Source organism: Platalea leucorodia, assembly GCF_965183815.1.
Source record: "Platalea leucorodia genome assembly, chromosome: 10".
In the NCBI taxonomy this organism is placed as follows: Eukaryota; Metazoa; Chordata; class Aves; order Pelecaniformes; family Threskiornithidae; genus Platalea; species Platalea leucorodia.
The window spans coordinates 17,760,935-17,777,162 of NC_138832.1; the positions used below are offsets into that span (position 1 = coordinate 17,760,935).

A 16,228-nucleotide genomic window follows, 5' to 3' on the forward strand; every position below is an offset into this window, starting at 1 on the left:
TACTATGGTGAGCAAGAACCGAGCCAACTTTGAATTTTGCAGATATGGACTCAAATTCTCTGTTGGGCTGGATAGTTCTGGAATCCTTGCAAACCTCACACCTCACCTATGCAACAGGGCTGCATTTTTTTATGATTATGAAGGAGCTCAGTCGGGAGAAGTGTAACTGTGTTGATCTTGTGATAAGTTATCTACTGACATTCTTTAGAAACAGATTTCACAGCAATTTCACTAAGTCAATGTAACTTTTCAGGTGCAAAATTCTTCAGAATTTGGCCTGAAGCACTAACAATGTACTGCTCTGTACATTATATAGCTAGAAGTCCAAACTATAAACAACCAATTAACCAAACAGTGCAAAATGCAATTCCATGCCCATGAAATCACTGGATTAATTATTCATTGTATTTATTTTATAACAGCAAGACAAATATATATTTGCATTTCTCATTATGTATCTGCAAAGGTACTGGAGTCCTAATTATCATTTATTATATTGTGTGAGAGAAAAAGAAATAGAAAACTCATGTTCATTAAGCTGTTAATAAAAGAGAATGCCACCAAACTTAACTTGCCTTTGTGTTTTAAAGGTTCCTAACAGTATACTTCAAGTTACCTGTAACCTCCTTCAGTTTCCACCAAATATCAGCAGGACAACAAAAAGTGTAAAAGATCTACAGTGAGCGTAATCCCAAGCAGTTCAGAATATGTGTACTAGGCTACCTGTTTCCAGTTCTCCAGTCTGCTGCACCAGGTCTGAAATTAATAAACCCCCATCCAAATCTGCCTCAGACAAGCTCTGATGGCTGTGTGGGTCTAGGCAGAGGAACCCACTCACAGAGAGATCTCTGTAGGATGTGGTGCAAGGACACGGCACAATGGCTGGAAGGGGAAAAGGGCATTTCGAATGACATTTCCAAGAAAGCAGTTGGACTAGACTACGGAAAAGACTGGAGGTGGTTCGCTGGGGTTCTTGGATACCCTGTGCTCATACTCTGCCTGCAGCTTATTACCTTGATGAAAGCACTTGCCCTTACCTGAGCCACTCCTACTTGCACAAGGATAGTTATCAGGAAATTCATCAAAGTTGTTACGTGATTAAGGCTTTACTCCTGTATACAGTTCGTTGTAACATCAAGCTCTTAAACTATGGAACGTATCAGCAAAATAATCATGAAAGAAATGACACAGTGGGTGTCTTTTCATTCTACTACAGGTTATGGATCCGATCTGCTCCCTTTACAAGACCCTACTACTTCTCTCGCATCACCACTGCAAGCTCGCTCTGAGATCACGTGGATTCTCCCAGTCCCCTACACCAGTGTCAAGACTTTGCATCTGGGAGACAGCCAACAATTCCACTAACGATGCGAGAGACAAAATAAAGTCCAGCCCGTATTAATAACCGTGACTACTCCAGCTAACTAACATAGGTTGAAAAAATTGTTTTAGGGCATAAAATGTAGAGACCTGACACCGAAAGACTGCAAGTCTGTCAGCCAGGGATGCCAGCTTAGCCCGACAGACCCTGCACTCGCAGGAGGAGCAAGGGGACGCGAGCCAGCCGTGGGCGCACCGCGCGTGTGAACAAAGGGCGCACCACAGAAAGCCCACGCCGCTCGCGTACGCCGCGAACACCCGGCGGCGTTACCCCGCCGCTGCCCAGCGCTGGGGCTTTCGCCTCTGCAGCGCCCGACCCGAGGAGCTCTCACCGGCACGGCCGCGCTGCGCCGCTGCCGAGGGGCAGGGAGGGCGGGAGCCCTCGCCCGGCCGGGGCCGGGGCAGCGGGGCCGGGGCCGTGCCCCCTCCCGGTTACCGCCTGCCCTCCCCGTCCCCCGCCGCCACTCACCGGCCGCCGCCCGAGCGCCTCGCGCCGCTCCGCACCCGCCGCCCCGGGGCGGCCCCGCCGCGCGCCCCGCCCGCCGCCACCGCCCAGCGGCACCCAGCGCGCGCCCCGGGCAGCGCCCGCCGGGCCCCGGGGCTCGTGCAGCCGGCAGCAGGCCCCACCTCCCACGGCCCGAGCGAGCGGCGGCGGGGGGGGGGGGCCGGTCCCTGCTGGGAGCGGAGCGGCACAGGCGGCCCGAAGGGGCGGGGAGCGGCGGCCGCGCCTCCCCTCCCCAGGCCGGGTCAGCCCGCTGGCTCCTCCGGCACCGCCGCTGCCCCTCAGACCGGGCCGCTCGCCCTGGGAAACCGCGTTAAATAAAATGGAGGGGGTCGGTACTGCAGCGGCTTTGGCTCGCTCTTCTGCCTTCACGGCGTGGGAAGGCTGTGCTATCCCCAAGGCTTCCCGGCCTTCCCCGCTGGTTTGGGGTCCGTGGACCCTTACGGACCCAGACTTGGGGGACCTGCAGGAATTCCACTGTGCGAGGCAAGCCCACGGCGTGGAGCGGGCAGTTCTGCGCCCCAGCTCCTGACACACCACCGCTTGCGAAAACGTCAGGCTCGATGACCTGAGACCTCTGCATTCAGCACACTGCCTAGAGGATTTGGGGCACGTGCAAGGCACCCTAGCAGACAAAACCTGCAGAACGTCTCAGGCTGTGGGATGACTTTGAGGGTCTGAAAGATTTTCCCATTGAGGATGCTGCATAACTACAACAGCTGGAAAGGCATCGGGCTGGGCAATTAATGGAGCGCTTCCTCAACGTGAGGAAAACTGGATTCCACTGGATCACTGCTTAGCAGTCTCACTCGGTGTCAAACCAAGCACGAGTGAACCGTCTCCAACTGTTTAATAAAACCAAAAAAAACAAAGATAAAAGGAACCATTTGTGGAACAGACACAAATTTGGCTTGCACCTGGCAGTGTATCTAATCTAACTAGACACCTAGATGATTTTGGAAAAAAAGTGACATTCCTTCCACGTGCTGCTGCTTTCTTCTTTTTACTCAGTCACCCCCATCTTGTCTGTGCTGCTTTGGATCTGACCACCCAACTAAAGCAGACCAAAGGCAGGCAGCAAAAGCACCCTTTGCCATCAGCTGGGGGCGTTCGAAGCAGATTTCAGCTAAACTCAAGCCAAGATGAGAATCCATGCATTGCATTTGTTGCATTTCTGCAACTAAAATGTTGCAAGGTTACACCTAGGAAACTCTACCATCCTAGTTTATTGATACCTCCCTTCTTCTAACCTTTGAATCTATTAACGTTGAAGTTGGTTGTCAATTCACATCGAAACAGACCGATCTGCTGCGTAGCAGCACTCGCACTCCATCACGGTGGCAGAGAAATAACGGGCCCTACTTCAGGGACAGAGTGACACAGGTGAAGACAGCTCATGCGTTCCAAAATGCAGAGTGAATATCTGCAGTGTAAGTAAAACTTGGTCCTTGCGAAGAACCTATGCATGCGCAATGGATACCATTTCCCTATCCGACACTAACAGAGCAGAGGCAACATTTCCTACTCCCTCTAACAGCGCTACTGATTTGACTCAATCTGTGAATGCACCAAATTTGCTTCATGTCATCCAGTTATCTTTGATACATAAAACCCTCCTGGCTCATCAGACCTGTAAGCAAATCCAGGGAGTTATTTTCAGGAAGTCTGTGATTTTATTTACTCTTTCAGTGTCAATCAGTGTGCTTTCTAGGGATACTGAGACTGTTCCATTGCAAGAATCACATGCAGACTTATGTTCTCTTTTTCCCTTGCCTCTTCCAGAGGTATCTACAGCTTGTCCGGGTTGGTTTTGACATCTGCTGCCTTTCAAAAAAGGAGCCCATACTGAGAATTCACACCCAGATTTTCATCTATAGTTAAAAGACAGGACATCTCCAAAACTTCCTAGCGTAGCTGCTGTACATACTGACCAAGAAAGCTTTCTTGTCACGGTGACTGCCAGTTAGACTGGCAGCCTAAAAGACAAGCAAGCAAAGGGAATGGTGAGGCTGGGGCGGGGAAGATTTCAGGTGCAAGCTCACATCAGTGTGTTTCTGAGGAAAGCAATTCTCCAGCACGAGCAGTCTCTGCCGTTCCAAACCCCCTCTCTGACACATTTTCTAAAACTTGGTAAAAATTCCCATCTGGAGCTGCTTTATGCTGCAGATGTTTACACATATAATGACGGGATCTTGATAGCCTTCAGCACAGTGTCATCTCCACATTGCAAAGTTCTTTCTTCTAGCACTTAGTTGGATGAAGAACACAGCTAGAAAGTCAGAAGATGCAACTGAAAAATAAACAGAAATGTGACAGAGATGGAAATAAAAACTAAAAAAAAAAGGAAGTCCAGCAGAAAGATGGTCTATGTTTTTGATCTGAGGACTAGACATAATTCAGGGCATTCCTAGGCCAGGTGCCTGCTCTGCGCCTGGAACAGACCCACTCTAACAACAACTTAATAACACGTCTGCTGCCAGTGTTAGGAGTATACTTGACCTACTGGACCTCTGCAGTTTAGGGAGGGGTTCTGTTTTCTTGGCATAAGCAGGCACGAATCAGTAAAAGAGTGAGATTACAGCTCCTCATCATCCCTTTCTTTTTCCTTGTTAGTAAGTTAATTTACTACTGGGGGGAAGGAGGGAGAAGTAATACCCGTATTACACCAGCTGTGAGAAACAGGCAGGTATGATGGAGCTTGCCTATGTAAATTTATTGGAAGGTCTCACATAATATGTTGTCTCTCTCTAGAGGGCTTGAATTCCTTGTGTCCCTGTAAGGCACATTTAATCTTGCTTTTTAATTTCTTTACTTAGTTTCCTGAGAAGTCTACAGATTCCAAGAGCCCATTGGACCACAAGGCAAAAACAACTCTCTATGGCTGCTACTTGATGTTACAAGCTGTTTGCAATGCGATCCTATGGCACTTCACCAAAGTCTCTCAGATTCTCAGGTGGGACTTACATCAGACTTTAGGCTGGACAGTAAAGATCTAACTTGCCAGTGGTTTTATTCATCACCAGTTCTCAGAAAGCTCAGAGACTAAGATACCTCATCTCTACGTCAGATACCCTGGGTCCTTGCAGGTCAAATGAAACCCAGCAGTAGTTCCAGGTGACCAGCAGCTCTGGGAATCTGCTCACAAGTAACGCAAATTAGGCAGCAGTATCTTTGCAAACTCCTGAAAACTTTCTTACAGTCATAGTTTGAATTAACATTGTCCGTTAGGTAAGTTAGAGAAAATAATTCCTGTGGAGGGCTTCCAAAGGAACAATGAGAGAATGCGAGGACAAAAACCAGCTTGGCAACAACGGTCCCCGTGTACTCGGCCAAGGTAAAGCATATTACGGGGAACCTAGGCAAAACACACTTTGTTTAGAAGCATTAAATATGCTCTAAAAGATTCAATAGATCTACCAGACAATTCCAAAGTGGAAATAGAGCAGTAAGAAAAATGCTGAGGTGTAGTACAGCTAATTCTGCTTCCTCTCTTACAGAGTTATGCTGGTTATCAAAAAAACAAGTAGGAATATTTTAAAACTGTTTGAACTACTGTGATTTGCAAGGATATGAAAGTTAGCTGAGTTCCAATTGTTTTCTTCAATTAATAAGAAGAGAGCATTGTATTAGAATTGCTTTATCAACCCATCTCATAGATGCTGTTAACAGAATGGTTTCAAGGAGGAAGCTATTGTTGTCTACAGAACGGAGAGGAAAACCTGTGTGGGAGCAGAGCTAATGCCTGCGGTATTTAACTGGAGTTGGGGCCAACTCCATTCTGACTAGAACCTCAGTTCCATTTAAAGGAATTGCCAAGTAAGCTTGCTAGTCAGAAATGTATAACAAAGGGTTAATGACTTTACATAATTCTGACTGATGTATCATAATTTTATTTATGCCCATTTATTTCTAAATATCTGTTCTTATTTTTTTCTTAGGTAAGATGCATTCTGAGGCATACGAATAGTTTTTTTATATGCTGCAAGGTAAAAAAAAGATCTTGAAGTTGGGCAACTGTAACTTGCAGTACCAGTGCTCGTGTGGCAGATAACTTGAGATTCCATCAATCTTGGCAATGTTTCCTGGCCCTTCTTTATCTAAGAATGAACTGTTCTTGGATGGTTTCTCTAGGATGCCAGGCATAAACAGAGCTTCTTTTTCCCTCCCTTCAGTGTCTGGTTCATGGTCAAATTCAGGGTTGGGGCTGTTTTGGAGTCTGGGTTTTTTCCTCTCTCTTGAACAAAATGTATTGTAAAAAACAAAAGAAAAAATCTCCCTCCAAATTTCTGTTTTTTCTACATCTATTCCTCTAACATGCAATATCAACACGATGAAGCGTAATACTGTCATGTCCACACTGAGCAGAATTAACTGCCATCTAGGTAATACAGCTCCTAGTTTGAATAATTCTAAAGTTTCGGAGATTTATCTAGTATCCTAAGTAGGGTCAAAGCCCAGACCTACTTCCTTACCAAATACAAATCGCAGTCATCAGGTCAATGAAACAATGAGTTTTTCAACTTGCACAGCAGGCAGAAGCAAAAGTCAGCGTATACCATGAAAGGACAGATACAGGTCCAAGTGCTGATCAACAAAACAAGGAGCTTCCCAAATCAGACAGCAGATGGAACCAAACACCCTACCTTCCAAGGGGCAACATGTTTAAATACTTTCATCCCCCGGTGGCCCACAGAATTAAAATTTTCCTAACACGGAGATTCAGAAAGTAAATTAAATGCACTGCTTTCGATTTTATTTAACTAAATGTTCAGTAAAAGCAGCCTTCATCCACTGAAGCAGTGATATGAATCACCTGCCAAGCTACAATGCAGGATCAAGGTTGCACAATTACTCGCTTGTGTCAAGGGAACGATGATATTCTGACTGGGCATTGGTTTGTGTTCGTTTTGAAGGATGGTGAGGACACAATTTGCAGAGACAACTACTCAGACCCAAAACATCACTTCTGCTTTCTCACACCTGATACCGAGGAGCAGGCGACACCAGTGGTACTTAGCTGTGTTCCGGACTCCAGTTGCTCCATGTGAACACCCTATCGAGCAGATACATCAAGCTAGTGCTTCCTTCATCTTAAGTTTTACTTCACCAAAATTTCCATTGAAAAGAAGCCTGAATAAATAAGTCCACGCCTGGACACTTTTCTTTTTTGTGTTATAACAGTATCTTGCGGTTGCTGTTTCTGTGTTTTTTGGGGGCCAGGGGTTATTACCTGAATGGGAAAAGCCCATAATTCTGGTAATTTCTTCCCTTTTCTCCTCCTTTGAGTTTGGCACGATCGGAGTAAGGACTCCAAAAAGATACCGGCCCGTCAGGGTAGCGAAGATGCGGCCTCGGACAGGAGGAGCGAGGGCAGGGAAGGGCCGGCTGGATCCCAGCAGGCCAGCGCGGCACCTCTGGACCGGGTCTAAGGCAACGGCGAGGCTATTTTTTTCCAAAATTTCTGTGAAACCGTGTGCCAACGGAGCCGCCGCTGCAGCGGCCTGACCTGACCTGCTGCCGCCTCGGCGGGGAATGGCGGCCGGCGGAGCCGTCCTCGCCTCAGCTGCGCGGCGGCGCTCGCCATCGCCGGGCTCACACCACCACCTACCGTCGCAGGCGGGTGAGGAGCCGGCCGCCGCCGAGCTCCCTCAGTGAGGGCGGCAGCCGCGCCTCAGCTTCCCGCCCTCAGCCCCGCGCGCCCCTCCCTTCCTCCCGCCCGCCGGCCGCGTCCCGCCCCCTCCGCGCGCCGAGGCGGGCCGGCTCCTCCTCCTGCTCCTCCTCCTCCTGCTCCCCGCCGCCGCCGCGCCTCAGAGCCCGCCGTGCTGGAGCGCAGCCTGGCCCGATGGCCCGCGGGGAAGCGGCGGTGGCCGGCGACGAGGCGGCGGCGGCGGCCGAGGAGGGCGGCCTGCTGCTGGAGATCGTGAGCTCCCCGCTCAACCTGAGCCTGCTGGGCCTCTGCCTCTTCCTGCTCTACCAGATCCTGCGGGGCGAGCGGCCCGCGGCGCCGGCGGGCGAGGCGGACCCGCCGCCGCTGCCCAAGATGAAGCGCCGCGATTTCACGCTGGCGGAGCTGCGGCCCTACGACGGGGTGCGCGACCCCCGCATCCTCATGGCCATCAACGGCAAAGTCTTCGACGTGACCCGCGGCAGGAAGTTCTACGGGCCCGGTGAGGGCCGGGGCGGGCGGCGGGGCGGGCCCAGACCGGGAACCCGCGGCTCTTTGTGCCCGCGATCCGGCCGGGGCCGCTGGCCGCGGGGATCACGGGGGCCTCGGTGGCTCGGCCGCCGCTCGGGCAGGGCGGCCCGCACCGCCCTCCGCGGCCCCCGCTCGGGCGCCGGGCGGGGCGGGCCCGGTGCTGGCGGGGGAGTTGGTTCCCTGCGGCGCGGGGGTCGGCCTGCTGGGCGTTAGTGCCCAACCCGCCTCCCGGCCTGCGGGACGAACGCCCGGCTGAGCTGCCCGTGCCCTCTCGCCCCTGCTCACGGTCCGGAGATTTGGAAAGGATTCGGCTTAGAGCCGGGCAGGGTGCGCGCAGCTCGGCCTGGGAGAAGATGGCACAACCAGCCGCGCTGGGACACCGGCCTCCCCGCTGTTGCCTGGGCTCCAGAGTGGGCCTTGGTGTTGTAAAAACTCCGGCTTTGGTTCACTGTTCTCTTTATTTTCCCACGGCAGGTTACACATACCCCAAGGCCCGTAAGGGGTTGTGCCGCTGCTGGGTTGGGCGGCTTCATTGGCCGCGGGTGCCTTTGCCTGATGCCGGGCAGCAGAAGCGAAGTGTTCTCTCAGTGTTTACATTCCATTGCCAACTTTTAGTGGGCATCACTCTATTGCATAATATTTACACTAAATACTTAGAAATTTAGATTAAACCAGCTACTATCAAGAGCGTAGGCGGTTCAGACATCCAAAGACTGAATAAGCTATGCAGAGGCTTGTAGAGCAGCTAGTGATGAGGTGGGTGAGAGTACGTGCACCCCGGTATAAGAGTTTAATCACCTCCACTAGGCCATTTTTATTTTTAACTGAGGCCTCCGGCTCACTGAGGCTTGCTAATTTGTACCAGGGTCCATCTGGCATAACCACTCTTGAGCTGTCTAGAGAGCTGGTAGCTGCAGTAGGGAGCTGCCAGTGCTCCTCAGAGACAAGGAGAATGGTGCAGGAGACACCACATCTTTGGAAGCATGATGAGATTATTACTTTTGGTCCAAATGTAGACTGTTGCTGAATGATGCTGGACTGTAACTGTGCATTCTGCAGCAGTCAAGGTGATACGTACAGCTGAGTTTGATGTGCAGTTTTGTATTTATAGAAACAAAAACCCATTTGACTTAAAGACCGTGCTTTGGATGCTACCTTCCTTGACAACAGTAAAAGCTGCCCGTTGTATCTAATTTGGTAATTGCTGAATGGTTCATCACAGTGTCTAGCTAGTTTGGTTTTCATTTTAATGGAAAAGTAAGATTCTTTTGATGAATTTAGGAAAAAGCTCACTCTGGGAGGTGTGGAAGATGGCATACTTTCTAGGTAACCAGAGTTCACATCTAACTTTAAGCTCCCTTAAGAAGAACTTTCAATGTCTAGTTGCAACATGTGATATCTCCATTTTCGGCTTGTCATGTAAGCAAGTTAATCATTAAGTTAGAAGTTTAGCAAGAGTCTGTCTTGATAAGATCTCTCTGATCTACTGTGAGTTGCATGTTTTGATCATTTGGGTTCATCTTGCATTTTGAAAGTTTGAATAGATGTTTCTTCCAAGCTGGTAATTTCTAGTATCTCCACCACATATTCCATCAAGTCATCCTTTCAGCTCTTTACGTCAGGAGCATCTCTTAGAAAACTTCCATTTCACCTCAGACTTACAAATCCTTGCTCTGTTCCTCTTTCTGAGGATGTGCTTCCTAGTTTGTATGCTTATTCTTACCCTGTTTGTATGTTCTCTCCACATTGTCCTGCTGTTTGAGCAAATTCAGTATCTCTTCCCATGGTTTTGTTTCTTGTCCTCTTCCTCTGTTTTCCCTTATTACCAAGTAGAATAAAACTTAAAAACATTTCAGAAGTTTGAGGCACCTCTGACCCACAGGTCAGGGTAGAAACTCATCATCTGTTTCAGTCTGGGGACTCTGATCCATGAAGATCATACAGCATCCATTACCTCTGTGATAATGCTGCTTATGTTTTTATTTTAAAGACGGCCCGTATGGGATTTTTGCTGGAAGAGATGCATCCCGAGGACTTGCCACTTTATGCCTGGATAAGGAGGCTCTGAAGGATGACTATGATGACCTCTCTGATCTCAACGCTACGCAGCAAGAGACCTTGAGGGACTGGGAATCACAATTCACTTGTAAGCAATTTTAAACCTATTTACAAAGAAGTGGCTAACTAACTAGTGTGTAATAAGGGAAGCAATGGTTAAAAGGCTGTTACCAGCTGGAAGCATCAGTCTGGAAACTTACTTTGAGTTAATACCTGAGTTTACGAAGTATTACTAGAATTACTGTTACTCAAAAGAATTAAGAGAAATGTCAGGTTTTCTTTCTGTGTTCTCCCTCCCTCTGATCCTTACAGAACAGTAGGAGAGATGGAAGCACTCTGTCATAGGATAAGATCTATAAGACCACCCAAAAAGTTGACAGAAATTGGAAATTAAGAGCATGTTTTCGATACAGTTAAGACACCATCTATAGAGACAATTAGATTTTAATGTTCTGAAAAATGACGCTTATGTCCCATTCAGCTTCTTAGAAATAAGAGTAGCTTGAATTATTACTTCTTGGGTTTTTTTAGCTTTGAAGACTGTTTAAACTAGGCCTTTTCCCCTTGGAGCTCCTGATATAACTTTTTTTACTCTAAATAAGTTATTCTGCGTGGCTTTATCAGATTCATGAACAAGTGTATCCAGCTGACTTTCTCCCCCAGAAGGTGATCAGGAATGGGCAAATTGCCACCTCTGTGCTTGCAAAGCAGCCTGGTCATTACTGTGCCAGTGATGGCCAGAGTGGCAGAAGAAAAAAGGCAACTTGCACGCTTGAGATGTTTGTTCTAAAATTAACAGGAGGAAGTCACTTTCATAGTTGCCTTGTTTTTCTGTGCTTAGTATTAAAAGTTTAAAAAAGGCAATTCCAACTGTTTTGTGTCATGTGCCTCAACTTGCTGCTCAAAAAGGAGAATGTCAAACCACAGTTTTATGGAAATTGCTGTCTTGACCTTGTACCAGGGCATGCCCACTGGTATGATTTTTTTTCCTCCTACTGTGTATCTTGTTGATGAAAAATAATTCCTCCATATCCCATGATGCCTTTTAGGCAAGTGAACACCAAAGGGAGTATTTCTACTCAGATGATAAGACAAAAAATAAATGTATCAGTTGTTTGTCTTGATGTTTATATATATATATATAAAAATATATATAAATATATAATGGAAATTGCATATACAAAGAAGTAGCATAGTGGAAATCAGATGGGTTCTGTTTTTAAATCTACTGTTCGATATTAAAGATTTACTATCGCTAGCTAGAATGGAGCTTTCCTCCACATAATGTCATTAGAACGTCTCAGTCCTGACCTGATCTGCCCCTACTATTTTGGCGCTCTTCCTGTCTTAATCAAGGCTCTTAATCATGCCACGCTGAATGGCTGTTTTATTGTGCTAACAAGTATGTCGCAGAAACCAGAACTATGCTAACAAATATCTGACCTAAACTAGTGTTTAAATCTACCTTTTCAAGAGTTGGGCATCAGGACTGACGGTGAACTGCACTCTTTTTATTACTGTGTTTCTAGTGAATTTGGCAATTAGTTGCTTTAAATTCTTACTAATTATAACAACAATGCTAATCCAAAATACCTGTAGTCAGAGGCATCTTTTGCTTTGTTGAACTTGACAGATGGGCAACATAGCATAGCTTTCAGTTCTTACATGTGTACGATCGTGGCGTTTTTACATGTTCAAAAAGAGATATAAAATAAGGCAGAGGCTTAGCTGCATAATCAGACAACAGATTCGTCTTTATCTTTGGGAGAAAGGATCTCTCTTCTGTCCTATTGGATATTTTCAACATATATTAAAAAAATAAAAACCCTTGAACGCTGTGTACATGTGTGCACATATGTATGTGCATGCGTGTATAATACATAACGTAAATGTTCTAACAATGCCATTGGTTGAAAAACTAGCTTTGACATTGGCAAGAAAAATAATCCAGGATTCTGTTTCTTTAGCGGGATGAGTCCCTCAGTTTACATGTGTCTTTACATTGACTCATCTTTTGGCTTAGGCAATAGAAGAGTTATAGTTACATTCAATTTGCATGTTTCTTACACTTACTATAACATTAATAGTAGTTCAGGTAGTTGATTTCAGCTTTTCTCCTTCCCCCCAGTATTTGGAATAAGTTGCTGAAAGCTGCTTTGTTATAATATAGGCATTTTGTTAATTCAGGAAACAGACATAGGAGTTAAAAAAGGTACATCTTCAGGGCAGAATAATGACTTGGATTCTTTTTTTTTTTTCCCCAGTTAAGTATCACTATGTTGGTAAGCTGCTGAAGGAAGGGGAGGAACCCACTGTATACTCTGATGAAGAAGAAAAAGGTGCCCACGATGCAAAGAAAGACTAGAGGGTGCAGTGAGGAACCATCTATTTTTGAATCATCAAGGATCATTTGTAACATTCCGCTTCTGTTTTACAAGTTGCAACAGCAGCAATGCTTGCAAAAGGTCCAAAGTTACAGTGAACTGTCTCTTTTCAAAGGTTTCCTTTTCAAATTCAGTGGTAAACTACTAAAGGTTTAAGACCGGTCTTCCTTTAAACCTGCGTAATCTGAACTGTGCACGAAAAATGTCTGTGCTAAAGTAAATTTTGGCAATAAAGGACTACTACTGTTTTTCTTCTATCACCATTTAGTGCAGAGTAGGTTGAAATCCAGTTTTTCATTAACAGCCTAGCACTGTGGACACAAGCACAAGAGTAACTTCGCATATGCAACACAAATTCCATTAAATCTTGTTTTGTGTTAGCTTCTGCAGGATCTGGACCTTGGGTTGTAATTCCTTTAGAGAAGGGACTATATTTTATTTGTCCATGAAGCATCATACTCATTTGTGGTGCAATGTAATTCAGTAGTATGTAAGGTAATTTGGCTTTTAAGGAGTTACATAGTGGCTTACAGATGAAACACTAACTGCTTTAAAAAAAGATAAGAATTTTGGGGAGGTTAAATCACTTTTAGATACTTACAAAATTAATAAGGACTGATGAATACTTGATGTATTCGGTCATGCATAATTATGCATGGATTAATATTCTTTGTTTACTTCTAAAGCACATCTGAAGCATTACAAAGGTTTAGATATTGAGTGTAACTAGGTATCCCTAAAAACCAAGTGCACCATGAAGTGTGACTCGACTGGACTACTATTCATTCACTTTTCCTCTTAGTAAAACGCTTCTGTGAATTTTAATGAAATGATATTAAACGGGGAAGATCAGCTGCTCTTGATTCCTAGGCCTAAAACAGACTTGCCCGTATGGCACGATTAACAAATGCTCTTGGTACACGCAGCTTTAACTAGCAGAAAAGTGTTAGTGGTCAATGATGTAACTTACCCAAGTTTCCTATACAAAAGAAAATAACACGGCGTAAGCCGTTTCTGTGCTGAGGCCTTTGTTGCTTTGGAACGTTGCCATTAAAAGAAACGGCACAATCAATCATCTCATGCGTAACCAGCAATGCTATACCTGGGGGACCTGAGCTTTGAATTGCTTTTTACTTGTGTGCTCTCTTAGCTCCCATCTATGCTTAATTACTAGTTTTGTTCCGACGGTGTAACCTAGTCTCCTGCCAGAGGGGGCTGGGTAAACGGATTTGACCAAGGAAAAATGCAAACGTGCTCCTTCATCATCCAAAATACTTCTGCAAAACTTTCTCAGAAATTCCAAGGAGAGAACGAATGATTTGCTGATCACTCGTAAACGTGTTTCTTGTCCAGGTGATTCTGCTTGGGTGCCTCCCTGGTACAGTTCCCTGTATTTAATTTCTCTGGTTTGGCTGTTCAGCCGGCTTGTTTCAATTTGGCAACAGGACCAAAATGATGAACCAGAGTCCCGAGTGGGCAGGCGTAAACAAGGCGAAATTGTTTGGAAGTAGAGTGCATTGCACAACAGCAGCTTTCATAAACAAAGTGACATGACACGTTAAAGTGCCTGAGCCCATCTGTGGCGAGAGCAAATGGCTTTCCCTCAGTCCGAACACCTTCATGGCATTTTCTTTTGGTGGCACTGGGCCCTCAAATGAAGAGTGCGGTTGTTTCAGCCAGACAGCTTGCGTGAAGTGGTACCGTGTGAACTACCTAATGAAGGTCTAGAGACAAATGTACATCTTGTCATGACCTTTGTGTTGCTATTTTATTTTTAGAGACATTTATACTCTTTGCAAACTACTACTAATGGTTTACCTCAAATCGGAAATGCGCTTTTATTTGTTTAAGGCAGAAAATAAAATACTCTTGCATAACGGTGGTGTTTGTTTTTATTTACTGCAGCTAAATGTGACACTTAATCCTCCCCCAATGTTTCAAGTCTTATATTGCCTTTCTCCAATATCTTGCATTATCCAACGCATAGATTGAGTATATGTTCTCGCTGAATGCCTGTAAATGCGGTTCTGTATTATAACTTCAACAGAATATTAAATAGAGAACACGTTCATGTTGTATAATACTCTTTGCTGTTGCAAAAACAGAGTTAGGCATAAAAAGGCCCAGGTAATTGTTAACACGGAGCAAAAGCTGGAGCTTTGGAAGCCGGTCATGTAGCGGAACGAGGCGAGGCTGTAACCTGCCCTTCAGTGGACCCGACCTCTGACTCTTGATTAGTCCACAACGTATCCTGAGGAACTGAGCACGGTTTTAAGTATTAATCTGTATGTTAAAAAATGATGCATCACAAAGAATAATGATAATAAATAAAAACTACTCATAAAACTGGCAGTAACACAAGGCAAAGCTGCATGTTAAGCATCCACGCCTCTTGGGAAGGAAGTATTACACTTTGGTAAGGCCACTACTTTTTCAGAGAAAATAAAGGGATTTTTTTGTGAAAGGGGAAGAAGTGAATCACAAAAGCAGTGGTTTCATGAAGCAGCAGGCACCGATTTTATTTTATTCTAAAGTGCTGGGGAAAATGGACTGGTTTTAGCTTCTTTTTTTACTCTGTTCATTGCAACCTGATCCCTTCCTTCAACAGCAACTGGCTGCAATGACCAAGCAAAAAGAACCATGCCACGTAGCTTAACAGACTGTACATCGACCGAGTAGGACACGGTGACCAACTAAGAGCAGAGAGGGACAGCCGTCTCCCTCATCGGAAGCGTCCAAACACCCGTGACCGGTGCGTGCCACGAAGGCGTACGCGAGGAGCTCTGGGACAAATCCAAACAGTCGAGTAGCATCTCATTTCCAACTAGTTCTGGCATGCTGTCAGCTGCTTTGTAAAATCCCGATATTCTTTTATCTGGACTCTACCTGCCCTTAATCATCTTTATTGGCTCTTACTTGTGCTGTTTCAGTTAAACAAAAAAAGTTCAGTAATGAATGCCTGTGTCGTGAGTTATGTAAAGGGTTTTACAGAAGGTGAGGCATTTCTGCGCGCTGTCCGGAATCTCCGGATTAAGAAGAAAGGGCTTTATATCCTAATTGCTGTATTCTATTTCAAGCAGATGGACTGATGTAATAGCAGGCATCGTGTATTTCTGCTTTAAGAACCGCCTGTAGGACTTTTAACTTCAGCATTCAGCACGAGGCGCAACCAACTGGCCATGTGTGTCTGATAACAAGCTCAGTTCAGAGCGCTCCCCTGAGAAGACTCCTGGTCTCACCAGCTCTATTAGGAGGCATTTTCATTAGTTCCGTACGGCAAGTCAGACTTTATCGCAAGAGCTGCAGTCTCAGGGCCCTACTTCATGCGTGTCAGAGTAAACAGTGTTTCCATAAAAAAAAACAAGCCCTTGAAACACCAGCAGCGTACAACAGCACACGCCAGGCTCAAACAGAAAGGTGTGAAATTATGCCCGCAATATTATACATTTCCATTGCTGAACTATATAAATGCTGCTTTTAATGCATCTTTTCACCTATTAAATGTTCTAATTGTCTAAACATTCTGTAACTTTCATACTTGAGATGGACATCTATTCCTATAACTATTGAAATTTAATCTACAAAGCTGTGTATTTAAAAAGTTTTAAAGCAAGCTGTTATATGTATCTTTAAATTAGCCGATAATAAACAAAATTATACTGAACAGTCCAGCATATGAAAGGACGGGGCTCACATTAAGTGTGTCGA

General features: G+C 45.6%; 1 protein-coding gene across 1 annotated transcript; it reads left to right on the top strand.

The window, feature by feature from the left end:
- Positions 1 to 7,696: 7,696 nt before the first annotated feature.
- Positions 7,697 to 14,389, top strand: PGRMC1 (progesterone receptor membrane component 1). Its single transcript, XM_082323449.1, has 3 exons — positions 7,697 to 8,049; positions 10,069 to 10,224; positions 12,401 to 14,389. Exons 1-3 carry the CDS (start codon positions 7,725 to 7,727, stop codon positions 12,499 to 12,501), a joined length of 582 nt encoding a protein of 193 aa, XP_082179575.1. The 5' UTR covers positions 7,697 to 7,724; the 3' UTR covers positions 12,502 to 14,389.
- The last annotated feature ends 1,839 nt before the right edge of the window (positions 14,390 to 16,228 follow it).